The 16,484-nt window shown below is 45.8% G+C and overlaps 1 protein-coding gene across 1 annotated transcript in view; it reads right to left on the reverse strand.

The window, feature by feature from the left end:
- The window catches only part of FRMD7 (FERM domain containing 7), a 53,557-nt gene that overhangs the window by 21,505 nt on the left and 15,568 nt on the right, over positions 1 to 16,484 (reverse strand). The window contains exon 2 of the mRNA XM_082262547.1: positions 10 to 114. Coding sequence (XP_082118673.1) covers positions 10 to 114 — 105 coding nt within the window. The remainder of the gene's footprint in view (positions 1 to 9; positions 115 to 16,484) is intronic.

Genomic DNA, 16,484 nt, shown 5'->3' on the forward strand with positions numbered 1-16,484 from the left:
ATAACTTACATGGTATCCCGTGTTGTTTTTAAATTCCAGGCCAAAGTATTCTTTCTCTGTCAGGTTTAAATGGCTGCAGCTCATGTTGAACAATTCCTTTCCAGGAGCTTTTTGCTGTAAAAACATAAAACATATTAAAGTGTTACATCTTTTTATTTTCTCTCCTTCTCTAGCTGAGCTCAGCCACTGTAGCTGGAAAAGGAGATATTGCACTGCAGAGTGGCCACTAGAGGGCACACAATTATAGTGCCCAGCCCATCCTGTAAACGGCAGGATGGAGAGGAATAAAGGGGTTGGCATCATTTGCGACAAGCCACCCCCCTCCCCCCACAGCTGCATGTGTAATAGGAGGAGGTGCAGCATTTCAAACGGAGGGTTTTTATGTGCTATTCAGTAGGTATGGAATAGCATAGGGGGTTTTTGGAAAAGGTCGCTGAAGGTGAACTTACACTTTATATTTGTTGTATTTTTTTTGTATGAAAAAAAAAAATTGTATTATATATATATATATATATATATATATATATATATATATAAAATGTAACTTAACTTTACAGCTAATTTAGTACATGTAAAGCAGACTAAAACCATTTTTTTTTAAGTGAAACTCAAGGCAGACAGCTAGATATAGTCACAATGCATAACTTTTGTCTGTTTTACCTGCCAAAGTTAATGTTACTGCTTCCTGAGTAAGTCCTCTGTTGAATGGACAGAGGTGAGGATATACAGTATCTCACAAAAGTGAGTACACCCCTCATATTTTTGTAAATATTTTATTATATCTTTTCATGTGACAACATTGAAGAAAACGGAATTTTTGTAAAATCTTACCTGTAAAATTCCTTTCTCTGAGTCCTCCGACAGTCGCCGCCTCTTCATATTCGTCACATATGGGTATTAGACTTTGCTCCGAAGGAGTAGCTAGGCAACAGAATATGTTAACAATAAAGCTTTAACATATCCCACCCTCAAGGGGTGGTCCCCTCAGTCAATACCCTCCTACTTCCTGCAACCATATCTCAGTTTTAGTGGAATAGCAGTAGAGTATACATTCAAACCCCAAAAGAGGGGCGGGGGCGGCGACTGTCGGAGGACTCAGAGAAAGGAATTTTACAGGTAAGATTTTACAAAAATTCCGTTTTCTCTTACGTCCTCCGACAGTCGCCGCCTCTTCATATTCGTCACATATGGGGACGTCCCAAAGCAGTGCAAACATGAGGGGTGGGAAACGCATCCGCGCCGAAAGGCAACGCAGTCTCCACATCAAAGAAAGGAACCTTACCAAAGGAAGGAAACCAGCTGGGCAACAGCAAAAATAAGTGCTCAACAGGAGCAACAACCCAGGAAAAGACAAAAAACCAGGGGATACAAAACTTATCCCAACAGCCAGGAGTCCCCAACAAGGGACCCTAGGGAACAGCCGCACTAAGAACCTTGCGGCCAAAGGAAGCATCCGCCGATGCCTGAACATCTACTTTGTAGAATTTTGTGAAAGTGTGTACGGTCGACCAAGTCGCCGCCTTACACACCTGGGCTACAGAAGCCCCATGACGACAGGCCCAAGACGTACTCAGAGATCTAGTAGAGTGCGCCTTCACAGGCACAGGGGGAACCTTCCCCTGCAAGGCATAGGCCTGTTCAATGGTCTGCCTGATCCATTTGGCAATGGTAGAGGCGGAAGCCACCATGCCCTTCCGAGGACCCTCTGGAAGAACAAACAAGGAGCCCGTCTTTCGAAAAGACTCAGTCGATTTAAGGTAAACCCTAATCGCCCGAACAACATCCAGAGAATGCAATCTCACCTCCTTTGGATGTTTAGGCTTCGTGCACAACGAAGGCAAAACAATATCCTCGTTAAGATGGAATTCCGAAACTCGTTTCGGCAGAAAAGAAGGATTAGGTCGCAAGACCACCTTATCCAAATGAACAACCAGGTACGGAGACTTGCAGGACAAAGCCGCCAGTTCCGACACTCTGCGAGCCGAAGTGATCGCCACCAAAAAGGCGACCTTTTTGGACAACATAGACAACGAGATCTCCCTGATCTGTTCAAAAGGAGCACGTTGTAACACAGACAGGACTAGATTCAAGTCCCAAGGGGGCAAGGGATCCCTCCTAGGAGGAACCAGACGCCGCACACCCTGAATAAAAGTGCCAACCAAGGAGTTGGAAGCCACGGGACGTTGAAACAGAACGGCCAGCGCAGACACCTGACCCTTTATCGTAGCCAGCGCCAAACGCTGATCGACACCCGTCTGAAGGAAAGACAGCACACGGGAAACCGAGTACGTGCGGGGTGAAAACCCCCTGGACTCACACCAGGCAAAATAGGCCTTCCAAGTACGGTAATAAACCTTTCCCGAGGAAGACTTCCTCGCGTTGATCAAGGTATGAACAACCTCAGGAGAGAGACCCTTCTCCTTCAGGACCTCGGTCTCAACAGCCAGGCCGTCAAAGCCAGCGACTGTAAAGCAGGATGGTAAATCGGTCCTTGAGACAGTAGATCGTCCCGAAGAGGCAGACGCCAGGGGGCGTCGACCGCCAGATTCACGAGGTCTGCGTACCAGGACCGGCGAGGCCAGTCCGGTGCCACAAGAATCACCGTGCTGCGTTCCGAGTGTAACCTGCGAAGGAACCGGGACAGCAACTGAATCGGTGGAAACGCGTACATCAGCCTGTACTGATGCCACGGGGCCACTAACGCGTCCGACGCGTCTGCCCGAGGGTCGCGCGTCCTTGCCACGAACCTCTTCACCTTGTAGTTGAGGCGAGACGCGAACAGGTCCACATCTGGAAGACCCCACTTCGCGCACAACATCTGGAAGACAGCCGGGTGGAGAGACCATTCCCCCTGATCCAGGGTCTGGCGACTCAGATAGTCCGCCTGCCAGTTCTCCACTCCCGGAATGTGAACCGCCGTTATCGCCGGGACATGAGTCTCGGCCCAAGACAGAATGTCGGCCACTTCTCGAGCCGCTCGGGCACTCCTGGTGCCCCCTCGGTGGTTGATGTAGGCCACCGCCGTGGCATTGTCCGTCTGCACCCGAACCGGGCAGCCCTGCAGCCGGTCCGTCCAGCGATGAAGACAGAGCCTTATCGCACGCAATTCCAGAATGTTGATCGGGAGGGAAGACTCCCCCTCCGACCAGGTCCCCTGGGCGGACAGAACGCCCAGGACACCACCCCAGCCCGACAGGCTGGCATCCGTGGTGATTATCGTCCACGAGATCGGACGAAACGACTTGCCCCCGGACACCAACGGGGACTGGAGCCACCACAGAAGGTTTTCCCTGGTGCGATGACTCAACGAGATCTGAAGATCCACTGAGACTGAGGTCGCCCGTCCCACTTGGACAAGATCTCCGCCTGGAGACCCCGCGTGTGAAACTGCGCGAAAGGAATCGCCTCGAAAGCCGAGACCATCAATCCCAGACATCTCATACACGTCCGCAGAGACGAGTTCGGAACGTCCCTGAGGGACCTGACTTCCTCCTGAAGAGTCCTGAGTTTGTCTTCCGGCAGGAAGACCCTCGCCTGCACCGAGTCCAGTATCATTCCCAGATAGGGAAGACGAACCGACGGACTCAGTGTCGACTTTGGAACATTTATCGTCCAACCGAACTCCTGCAGAGTTTGCATCGTGACAGACAGGTCCTTCTCCAGACCCTGACTGGACGCAGACCGAATCAGAATGTCGTCCAGATACCCCAGGACAGAAATGCCCTGGGCTCTCAATAATGCCAGAACCGGTGCAAGCACCTTGGTGAAGACCCGCGGAGCCGAGGCGAGCCCAAAGGGCAACGCCACGAACTGGTAGTGATCCTCCGCAATGGCAAATCGAAGGTATCTCTGATGACCTTCGAATATGGGGATGTGAAGATACGCATCCTTCAAATCGATGGAGGCCATGAATTCCCCCGGAACCAGGGCAGCCACCACCGAGCGCAGGGATTCCATGCGGAACTTGCGAACCCTCACAGAGCGGTTCAGAGCTTTCAAGTCCAGAATTGGACGAACCTTGCCCTCCTTTCTGGGCACAGTGAACAGATTGGAATAAAACCCCCGAAATCTGTCCCGATGAGGCACCGGAACCACCACTCCCTGAGCCCTCAGGTCCCGCACCGCCAGGTGCAGATCCCGCAGGCGCTCCGGAGACAGTTGTAGATTTGAGGGAAAAAATCTGCTCTCTGGCCGAGAGAGAAACTCGATCTTGTAACCAGATCGAACGATTTCCAGAACCCATCTGTCCCGCACACGGGCCAACCAGGGCTGAAGAAAACCGAGCAAGCGTCCCCCCACCCCAAAACTGGGTGAGGGCGCCCCTTCAGGCCGAACTGTTATGGGCCGCAGGTCCGGATTGGCCGGACTTCTGTTTTCCAGACCAGGGTTTCTTCTGAGAGCCCTGGCCCTTGAACGGTTTGCCCTTGTAGTGCGGCCGAAAGGCACGAAAGGACCCCTGAGGGGGCCGAAAATTAGCATGCTTCTTCCCAGAAGCCCCCTTAGCCTTGGGGAAATGGGGCAAGAGAGTGCTCTTACCCCCGGTAATCCCCTTAATCAACACATCCAGGGACTCCCCAAAAAGGCGAGACCCATCATAAGGCAGATTGGCTAAGGTTTTACGTGAAGATTGGTCCACCGACCAACATTTCAACCAAACCAGGCGGCGAGACAACACCGCCACGCTGTGCACACGCGCGGCCAACGGAATCAGGTCCAGGTCCGCATCACACAGATACATGACACCCTGGTGGATCTGATCCACCATATCCAGGGTCGCCGCTGAGGCCGAATCGGCCACTAGGACGCGCCTAAGCATCTGCGTCCAACTTGCGATCGCCTGGGCCGCCATGAGAGAAGCAAACAGAGCCTTAAGCATAGAACCCGTAACAGAATAAGTATGACGGGCAAGGGACTCCAGTCTCCTATCCGTGGCATCACGGAAAATAGGGGATCCCTCTGCAGGGATCGCAGTGGCTTTGTTCAAAACCGCAATAGCATGATCCACTGGCGGAGGCACACACCACCGTTCATCAGTGGCAGGCGAGAAAGGATAACGCAGCTTGAATTTACTTGGTACCGCAAAAGGCTTGCGCAAATCGCGCCATTGGTCCTTAACAGCGCGCTGAAAATCAGCATTGCAGGGAAAAACCTGCGGCGTCCTGCGTTTTCTCTGCGTCCCATAAGCCGCCAAGGCAGCTGGGGGACACACCTCGTCCTGCAAACGTAGCGTCTGCTTAATGGAAGCAATCAACTCATCCATGATTGCAAGCTCTTCAGGCGAGCCAGGGGGAGAATTATCAACCCCCTCAACTTCAGCCTCTACCTCAGACCCCACTAGATCAAGAGAGGAGCGGGACCCCGATAGGGGGGTCCCCGCCAGAACAGCCCCATCACCTTCACCCTCAGAATCAGAGGACAGAGCAACTCTGGGCCGTTTAGTAGATTGAGCAGCCACCAGCATTTGCACCTGTGCAGCAAGGCCAGCCACAATAGTGGCTAAATCCCCCCCTGGGGGGGAAACAGCGGTCCCCTGGCTTTCCACCAATACTGTGGGAAACTTGCCCTCCTGAGAATCCATTGCCCCTGTATGCCAGACAACCAAGGGTTAACTGCCCCCTTACAGCAAGCGCGGCAAGCGCAGCCCACCGCACCACACTCAGGCACAATGAGACCCCCACAGGGAATATACAGACTGAATACAGGCAATGGAACACAGGAATAGAAGGATAAAACCTGAGGAGACTCCGCTGCTGCTGCTGCCTCGATCGGTGCTTCCAGGAGAGAGGAAGTGATGCTGCCAGGGCGCTCTATGTAAGCCTATGGAAGCTACAAGAAAATGGCCGCCGTGCATGTAAACCATGCGGCCGGAGCGGGCGCCGGTAAAATGGCGCCGTTTGGCGCCGAAATCGCCGCTCCACAGTGCATAAAATCACACACAAAATTATCCCAAAATATGGATACATGTTAGATCGCCGCAGCGATCGCTGTATATGCCCCAGCATGCCATTAAAAACATGCCCCACAGCACACAGCTCCTCACACTGCCCAGCCTGACATACTCAGTGTCATACAGCTCCCCCCCCCCCTTGCAGCCCACAGCATGCAGCCGAGATATAGGGAGACAAGCAGTGTGATTAAAGGCAGGTTACACAGTCCCAGACTGAGACCCCCCCCAGACAGACAGGTCCCCACATAGATACACTTACCTCACATGGCGTGGGGAACCCGCACAGGCGAACAAGCCGCTGCACATGAGGCAGGGAGAGTCGCAAATCAAGACGCACACAATGGCGGTTCAGAAACCGCACAGCGTCCGGTGAGGTAGCCACCTCACCAATCATCCCTGCACCGAACAGGGATGGGTCGTTCACCGTGCCAGGAGCGTTACCTGGCTGAACGCTCGATGGCAGACTGGGAAGCCACTGACCCACGACCTGCGACCAGGGGGATCAGCCCGAGACCCAGTCCGCATGATCCTCTTCGTCCGAAGAACTAACTAATGCTGACAAAAATAACAGCTAAGTAAAGGTAGAGAGAAAACTCAAACAAAAATCAAAAAGAAGAAAGAGTCTGGGACAAAAAGTCCCAGCACAGAGAGAGCCAGCCACTCCTGACAAGCTAGACATTAAAACTGAGATATGGTTGCAGGAAGTAGGAGGGTATTGACTGAGGGGACCACCCCTTGAGGGTGGGATATGTTAAAGCTTTATTGTTAACATATTCTGTTGCCTAGCTACTCCTTCGGAGCAAAGTCTAATACCCATATGTGACGAATATGAAGAGGCGGCGACTGTCGGAGGACGTAAGAGAAATTAAGCTTTGCTACAATGTAAAGTAGTAAGTGTACAGCTTGTATAACAGTGTAAATTTGCTGTCCCCTCAAAATACCTCAGCACACAGCCATTAATGTCTAATCGCTGGCAAACAAGGTGAGTACACCCCTAAGTTAAAATGTCAAAATTGGGCCCAATTCGCCATTTTCCCTCCCCGATGACATGTGACTCGTTAGTGTTACAAGGTCTTCAGTGTGAATGGGGAACAGGTGTGTTGAATTTGGTGTTATCGCTCTCATTCTTTCATACTGGTCACTGGAAGTTCAACATAAAACCTCATGGCAAAGAACTTTGAGGATCTGAAAAAAAGAGCACAGTGGCCAAGACCATACAGCGGTTTAACAGGACAGGTTCCACTCAGAACAGGTCTCGCCATGGTCGACCTAAGAAGTGGAGTGCACGTGCTCAGTGTCATATCCAGAAGTTGTCTTTGGGAAATAGATATAGGAGTGCTGCCAGCATTGCTGCAGAGGTTGAAGGGGTGTGGGTCAGCCTGTCAGTGCTCAGACCATACGCTGCACACTGCATCAAATTGGTCTGCATGGCTGTAGTCCCAGAAGGAAGCCTCTTCTAAAGATGATGCAGAAGAAAGCCTGCAAACAGTTTGCTGAAGATGCACTAAGGACATGATTACTGGAACCATGTCCTGTGGTCTGATGAGACCAAGATAAACTTATTTGGTTCAGACAGTGTCAAGCGTGTGTGGCGGCAACCAGGGGAGGAGTACAAAGACAAGAGTGTCTTGCCTACAGTCAAGCATTGTGGTAGGAGTGTCATGGTCTAGGGCTGCATGAGTACTGCTGGCACTGGGGAGCTACAGTTCATTGAGGGAACAATGAATGCCAACATGTACTATGACATACTGAAGCCGAGAATGATCCCCTCCCTTCGGAGACTGGGCTGCAGGGCAGTATTCCAACATTATAACAACCCCAAACCTACCTCCAAGACGACCACTGCCTTGCTAAAGAAGCTGAGGGTAAAGGTGATGGACTGGCCAAGCATGTCTCCAGACCTAAACCCTATTGAGCATCTGTGGAGCATCCTCAGATGGAAGGTGGAGGAGCACAAGGTCTTTAACATCCACCAGCTCTGTCCGTGATGTCATCTTGGAGGAGTGAAAGAGGTCTCCAGTGGCAACCTGTGAAGCTCTGGTGAACTTCATGCCCAAGAGGGTTAAGGCAGTGCTGGAAAATAATGGTGGCCTCACAAAATGTTGACACTTTGGGCCCTATTTGGACATTTCCACTTAGGGATGTACTCACTTTTGTTGCCAGCGGTTTAGACATTAATGAGATGAGTTATTTTGAGGGGAAAGCAAATTTACACTTATACAAGCTGTGTACACTCACTACTTACATTGTAGCAAAGTGTCATTTCTTCAGTGTTGTCACATGAAAAGATATAATCAAATATTTAAAAAAATGTGAGGGGTGTACTCACTTTTGTGAGATACTGTAGATCCACACCATTCAAATTTCCCAGATATCACAGAGCTGTTCTAGTATTGCAACAAAATCCCTGGGGTCCATCGATCTAGGCCGCATACCGAAGTAAAGGGCTTGAACACACTGCACTGTAATTACACTGTATTGCAGGAACTGTTGGGCAGAGAGTTTCTTTTCCCAGCAGTATCTTCAAAGTTCCATTGGTAACATCACCACACTAGCAGCTGTGCGGCATACGTGTATGTATTGTATTCTCACTGACTAGAAAGGTGGGGGGGGGGGGAGAATATTCCACTGACCACGAAAAAACTGAGTGACGTGGGATATTCTATTACTCAGGATCCCCAGCAGTTTGGGTACATTACTGCAGCACTGGGGATCGGTCATGGGAGTGCGATGGATTAACATCAGTGGACATTGCGTTGTCTTGATTTATGAGGATTACATTGATGGACATCATGAATGATAATAGATTAACTTTGCTGGACATCGTGACTGATGTGAATTTAGATCGGGGAACATTAATAGCCTTTTTCATTGTGTTTTTTTTTGCACTGTTATTAAAGGACAAGGTGTGTGTTTATTTACATCTTTGTGGGAATGTTAAGGGATACTAAGTTAAGTTCATGGTTCAAAGACTTGTGCTGTATTATACATATAGTCCTGACCGCTGCACTCTCTAAGTTGTGATGTACATTTCTTGTTATGACCTGTGTTTATTATCTCAGTGGTTGCTAGTGGCTAAAGAGTCCCTAATTTTTTTATTGATGTTTTTCTGAATGGTACTTATTTATTTCTTTTGAGTTAGTAATGGCACTTTTCCACTGCAAGTACCGGCTCGGCTCTACTCTACTCGGCCCGGTTTGCTTTTTCACTGCTGGTACCGCATGGTACGGTGTTGGAACGGTTCGGTACGGTGTAGTTTGCTTTTCCACTAAAGTAGTACTAAAGTTAAGTGGGTGGGATAACAACGGGGTGGGTGGGATTCTCTGACCAATCAGTGGCTAGTAGTGACTGCATGCAAAGGATTGTGGGATATGGTACCTCTTGGAACCACAATCGAGGTGGTACTGTTTTTGAGAGCCGTACCATTCGGTTCCATGCAGTGGAAAAGCGCCGCCGTACCGTACCGAACCGGTCCTACACCATACCATGCGGTACCAGCAGTGGAAAAGCACAAAAGCGAGCCGTACCGTTACATGCAGTGAAAAAGCGTCATTAACGCACTGCATGGCAGTACCCATGTATCCATTACCTTTTTTCTTATGTAGATCTGCATGTCCTGAACAATGGCCTTAAAAAGATTAGAAATAATTGGATCATAGTGATATTTCAACCTGTTTTCTGTAATTAGTATTGTACATGCCTTCAAATCTTGTAATCAATCAGTCAGCCTATTTTTAGAGAGAAAAGTAGTCACTCTGCTGTTTGCTTTCTCTGGTCTGTGTTCAGTGTGGTGACACAATGATAAAGGACAGAGGAAACCAGAAACATCAACCAACTTGTCAAAAGTAAGGCTTTAAGACCATTTCCAAGCAGCGTGATGTTCCTATGACTACAATTGCAAATATTGTTAATATTATTAAGAAGTTTAAGGTCTTTGGGGGTGTAGCCAACCTCCCTGGACATGGCTGCAAGAGAAAAATCACCCACAGACTGAACAGAGGGATAAGTGTGAATGGTAGACAAAGAGGCCAAGGAAATCTTCCAAAAAGATACAAGCTGAATTTCAAGGTCAAGGTACGTCAGTGTCTGTTACAAAAAGCATATAAAAGCCATGCTGGAATTTGCCAAAATACTTGAAAAGCCACAATGTTTTTGGAAAAATGTCATTTCGACAGATGAGACAAAACTGGAGCTTTTTGGCAAGTCCCATTAGCTCTATGTTCACAGACAGAAAAATTAAGCTTTTTAATGAAAAGAACACCATATTGTCTGTGAAACAAAGACAAGGTTGGGTTATATGCTGGAGCTGCTTGCTGGGTCAGGAACCAGGTGCCTTGAATCTGTGCAGGGCACAATGAAATCTCAAGGCTATTAAGGAATTCTGGAGTGAAACATATTTCCTAGTGTCAGTAAGGACTATCTCAGTCATGGGTCCTCCAACAGGATAATGGTCAAACACACACAGATAAAAGGACCCAAGAATGGTAATGAACAAAACACTGCACTAATCTGAAGGGGACTTCTATGAGCCCTGATCTTCGTAGATCGCTGTCCACTTCCTCAGGAGTATAAGAAGGTATACTTCTCCCTCCCCTCCCTTTGTAGGGAGCTACCTTCTACCATTTTTTTTACATGGAATTTAGCTTATACTCATTTACATGTATAGATACCTTCTTGCATCAAAACTCCAGACGAAGTGGACAGCAATCCACAAATTGCATAGAGTCATAGGATGTCAATATAATATTACCAATCATGTATTCTATATTTTCTAGGTCTATATCATTATGTATCTGAACAATATGAAGTTATTCCTTCATGAATTTTTATATCAACTCTTTAATTTTAATAGATTTTTTTTTTTTATCACAATTGGAAGTTATCATGTACCTTGATGATTATGGAATGTTTATAATATGATTTTTAAATAAATATATAACTATAACGTGCTTTATGCATTTTTACAGTGGCCTGCCTCCTTTAAAGTCCCACGACCAGTGCAAATTGTATATACAATTAGGGATGGAGGCATGCTGTGGTGGGTGCTTCCGGTCACAATCTTTTTATTATGCATATAATTGGGTGGAAGACACCCAGGTCCCCAGTGATCTGTCACACCACAATCAGTTACTATATACATAATATATATATTTTTTCTAAATGTGCTCTTGACCTACCTCTGAATATTTCTCTTTTACATTTTCAATACCTCCTGGTTTTTTTTTTCTTTTTTACCCTAGAGTTAGCCCAGACAGTGGGTGGGAGACGTGGGGGCTGGTGTCCCAGGGGATGTGGTCGGGGTTGTGCCCAGCTGCACATCGGTGTCATGCCTGCACGCACGGCTCGTGGTGTCATTTAGCGCCGCAATGTTGAGGCGGTCTTGGTCCATCTGACGCCCTTGGAGGGGCTGGCGCCGGATGTGGAATTAGTCGTCAACACTTCCCCTCCTGTTAATCGACATTTGAATGATGCTGCCAGGGACCCGCCCTGGGCCTTGGGGATGTCTAGATCATTATGTATCTGAACAATAGGTATTTATTCCTTCATTCATTTTTATATATCAGCACTTCAATTTTAATATGTTTTTATCACAAGTGTAAATTGTTATCATGTACAGTGCCTTGCCAAAGTATTCGGCCCCCTTGAACTTTTCAACCTTTTGCCACATTTCAGGCTTCAAACATAAAGATATAAAACTGTAATTTTTTTTGTGAAGAATCAACAAGTGGGACACAATCATGAAGTGGAACGAAATTTATTGGATATTTCAAACTTTGTTAACAAATAAAAAGCTGAAAAATTGGGTGTGCAAAATTATTCAGCCCTCTTAAGTTAATATTTTGTAGCGCCACCTTTTGCTGCGATTACAGCTGTAGGTCGCTTGGGGTATATCTCTATCGAGAGACTGAAATTTTTGCCCATTCCTCCTTGCAAAACAGCTCGAGCTGTGAGGTTGGATGGAGAGCGTTTGTGAACAGCAGTTTTCAGTTCTTTGCACAGATTCTCAATTGGATTCAGGTCTGGATTTTGACTTGACCATTCTAACACCTGGATATGTTTATTTGTGAACCATTCCATTGTAGATTTTGCTTTATGTTTTGGATCATTGTCTTGTTGGAAGACAAATCTCCGTCCCAGTCTCAGGTCTTTTGCAGACTCCATCAGGTTTTCTTCCAGAATGGTCCTGTATTTGGCTCCATCCATCTTCCCATCAATTTTAACCATCTTCCCTGTCCCTGCTGAAGAAAAGCAGGCCCAAACCATGATGCTGCCACCACCATGTTTGACAGTGGGGATGGTGTGTTCAGGGTGATGAGCGGTGTTGCTTTTACGCCAAACATAACGTTTTGCATTGTTGCCAAAAAGTTTGATTTTGGTTTCATCTGACCAGAGCACCTTCTTCCACATGTTTGGTGTGTCTCCCAGGTGGCTTGTGGCAAACTTTAAACTACACTTTTTATGGATATCTTTAAGAAATGGCTTTCTTCTTGCCACTCTTCCATAAAGGCCAGATTTGTGCAGTATACGACTGATTGTTGTCCTATGGACAGAGTCTCCCACCTCAGCTGTAGATCTCTGCAGTTCATCCAGAGTGATCATGGGCCTCTTGGCTGCATCTCTAATCAGTCTTCTCCTTGTATGAGCTGAAAGTTTAGAGGGACGGCCATATCTTCGTAGATTTGCAGTGGTCTGATACCCCTTCCATTTTTAATATTATCGCTTGCACAGTGCTCCTTGGGAAGTTTAAAGCTTGGGAAATCTTTTTGTATCCAAATCCGGCTTTAAACTTCTCGACAACAGTATCTCGGACCTGCCTGGTGTGTTCCTTGTTATTCATGATGCTCTCTGCACTTTAAATGGACCTCTGAGACTATCACAGTGTAGGTGCATTTATACGGAGACTTGATTACACACAGGTGGATTCTATTTATCATCATTAGTCATTTAGGTCAACATTGGATCATTCAGAGATCCTCACTGAACTTCTGGAGAGATTTTGCTGCACTGAAAGTAAAGATGCTGAATAATTTTGCACGCCCAATTTTTCAGTTTTTTATTTGTTAACAAAGTTTGAAATATCCAATAAATTTCGTTCCACTTCATGATTGTGTCCCGCTTGTTGTTTATTCTTCACAAAAAATTACAGTTTTATATCTTTATGTTTGAAGCCTAAAATGTGGCAAAAGTTCGCAAAGTTCAAGGGGGCTGAATACTTTCGCAAGGCACTGTACCTTGATTATAAAAAGTTTATAATATGATTTTTAAATTAATCTATAACTTTATGCCTTTTAACAGTGGCCTGCTCATTCAAAGTCCCACGACCAGTGCTTTTTTGTTTGGACATGGTTTTCATTGTCTCTGGGCATTGCTAGGATTAAAAAGAACTGGGGCATCTTTAGGCATACCAAGTAGAAGGGTAATGTAGCGCACATAGCGTGTCACACCGAATGGTGGGTGTGGCCAAATAGTGTTAACGGTAAGAGGGGCTTAAGAGACGTGGCTAAATCAAACAAGGTCAGTCTGTCCCCAGTACAGTGCTGGGGGGGGCACATAAAAGCGGAGTGGGGGCATTTTGGAGCACAAGTGGAATGGGGATCCCTATGATTAAACTCTGGAGCGGAGTGAAACGCGTTAGTTAACGTGGGGTGTGATCACTGTTAGCATGTGGTACCTACGTGTCTTTGCATTTGCAAGTGAACATGGGGACTGGGGGCACTTTACATTTTTTTAATTAGTGTTTGTTTTATATTGATTTTTCTGACAATTTCTTTTCTGTTTTTGATTTAACTGAACTTTATTGCCATTACAAGGGATGAACGACATCCCTTGTGATAGCATGAGCCAAGACAGATCCTCTTTATGGAGAGATTTGGGGTCCTCTTTCCTCCAAAGCAGCCAATCAAACTGAGATCAGATTGCCAGAAATGTGTCACAAATGCCTTTTTGAATCACCCCCAAAGTTTGTGGGATGCTCTTACAATCCTACATACAGTCACCACTGGACAGTATCATTTTTAATGAAACCAGAAGAAAACTGAATTGTAAGATTACAGTAAAATATTTTGAGGCCAAAACAAAGGGGTTTAGGATTTAGCAAGGAATTCCTACATAAAACTTAAGAAAACAAATACAGGTACAGTGCCTTAAAAACGTATTCATAACCCTTGAAATTTTCCACATTTTGTCATGTTTATCAAGGGCAGGGTCAATGCAGCTAGCTATCAGGAGATTTTGGAGCACTTCATGCTTCCATCTGCTGAAAAGCTTTATGGAGATGATGATTTCATTTTTCAGCACGACCTGGTACCTGCTCACAGTGCCAAAACCGCTGGTAAATGGTTTACTGACCATGGTATTACTGTGCTCAATTGGCCTGCCAACTCTCCTGACCTGAACCCCATATAGAATCTGTGGGATGTTGTGAAGAGAAAGTTGAGAGACGCAAGACCCAACACTCTGGATGAGCTCAAGGCCGCTATCGAAGCATCCTGGGCCTCCATAACACCTCAGCAGTGCCACAGGCTGATTGCCTCCATTCACGTCGCATTGAAGCAGTCATTTCTGCAAAAGGATTCCCGACCAAGTATTGAGTGCATAACTGAACATAATTATTTGAAGGTTGACTTTTTTTGGATTAAAAACACTTTTTTTTTTATTGGTCGGATGAAATATGCTAATTTTTTGAGATAGGAATTTTGGTTTTTCATAAGCTGTATGCCAAAATCATCAATATTAGAACAATAAAAGGCTTGCACTACTTCAGTTGTGTGTAATGAATCTAAAATATATGAAAGTCTAATGTTTATCAGTACATTACAGAAAATAATGAACTTTATCACAATATGCTAATTTTTTGAGAGGGACCTGTAAATACCCTCAAATTAAAGCTGAAAGTCTGCAGTTAAAGCACATTTTGTTTGTTTCATTTCAAATCCATTGTGGTGGTGTATAGAGCCAAAAAGATTAGAATTGTATGAATACTTTTTCAAGGCACTGTACATGTGTTGAGAAGTAACCTTAATTAAAACCCAGTGTGTAGACTCTAAAAGCTAAATGCACAGTAGAAATTCATACATGGGCATTATTTGACCCGTTTTAAGATTTGTAATTTTGTTCAACCAGTCTTGTGATCCAGACATTTCTGTCAAACAGAGTAATAAGTTCCTCAAACCTCTACTGCAAAATCCACACAGCCTAATTGGATAACGAAGGAGCAGCAGAACAAAGATAAGCTGTTAGTCATGCAAATCTAGGTATTTACACTACTTCTATTTAAACATATAGTTAATTTTTAACCACTTGTGGACTTTGAGTGTATGGGGCAAACCCCCAAAAAGAAGTACATTGGCTGTACCACATACACCTTCCAATGGTAGTAGTACCTTGCAAATCAAACTGACAACAGCACATGTGTAAAGGAAGCTAGCAACCAGTCTTTAGCTGCTTCATTGATAACTAAACTGAAAAACAAAAGATGAGAGTCACACTCAATAATTAGCTTATCTTAGCACTTTATTCCGATAGCAAGTATGCAGCTGCATACATGTAATCTCCACCCCAGAAAACACACTCCTCAAATGCATTTCACCCCTGATGGGCTTGTTCACAAGGATAGAGTGGATAACCTTAGTGGATCATTTAAAAATCACAGCAGAGATACAATTTCTTCAGATGGGTGAGGTAATGCGAAACGCGTTGAAGAATTAGACACCACCCTTACCTCACCCATCTGTAGGGATTGAATCTCTTATGAAATTATTGAACTATCCACAAAAATTGAGGTATGTAATGATGCAAAGGTATAGAAGGTGGTAGTCACAAAAGAAATTTGTCTGAGTATCATATAAAATATGTTAATATTCTGGTTTTAGACCTGGCAACTTAATATATGCATATACAGTATTTCACAAAAGTGAGTACACCCCTAACATTTTTGTAAATAATTTAGTATATCTTTTCACGTGACAACACTGAAGAAATTACACTTTGCTGCAATGTAAAGTAGTGAGTGCACAGCTTGTATAACAGTGTAAATTTGCTGTCCCCTCAAAATAACTCAACACAGCCATTAATGGCTAAACTGTTGGCAACAAAAGTGAGTACACCCCCAAGTGAAAATGTCAGAATTGGGCCCAATTAGCCATTTTCCCTCCCCTATGTCATATGACTCGTTAGTATTACAAGGTCTGAATGGGGAGCAGGTGTGTTAAATTTGGTGTTATCGCGCTCACTCTCATACTGGTCACTGGAAGTTCAACATGGCGCCTTATTTCAAAGAACTCTGAGGATCTGGAAAAAAAATTGTTGCTTTACATAAAATGGCGTAGGCTATAAGATTGCCAAGACTTTGAAACTGAGCTGCAGCACGGTGGCCAAAACCATACAGCAGTTTAACAGGACAGGTTCCGCTCAGAACAGGCCCCGCCATGGTCAACCAAGGAAGTCAAGTGCACGTGCTCAGCACCATATCCAGAGGTGGTCTTTGGGAAATAGACGAATGAGTGCTGCCAGCATTGCTGCAGAGGTTACAGGGGTG

This window comes from Pelophylax lessonae (genome assembly GCF_965119305.1).
Source record: "Pelophylax lessonae genome assembly, chromosome: 7".
Classification (NCBI taxonomy): Eukaryota; Metazoa; Chordata; class Amphibia; order Anura; family Ranidae; genus Pelophylax; species Pelophylax lessonae.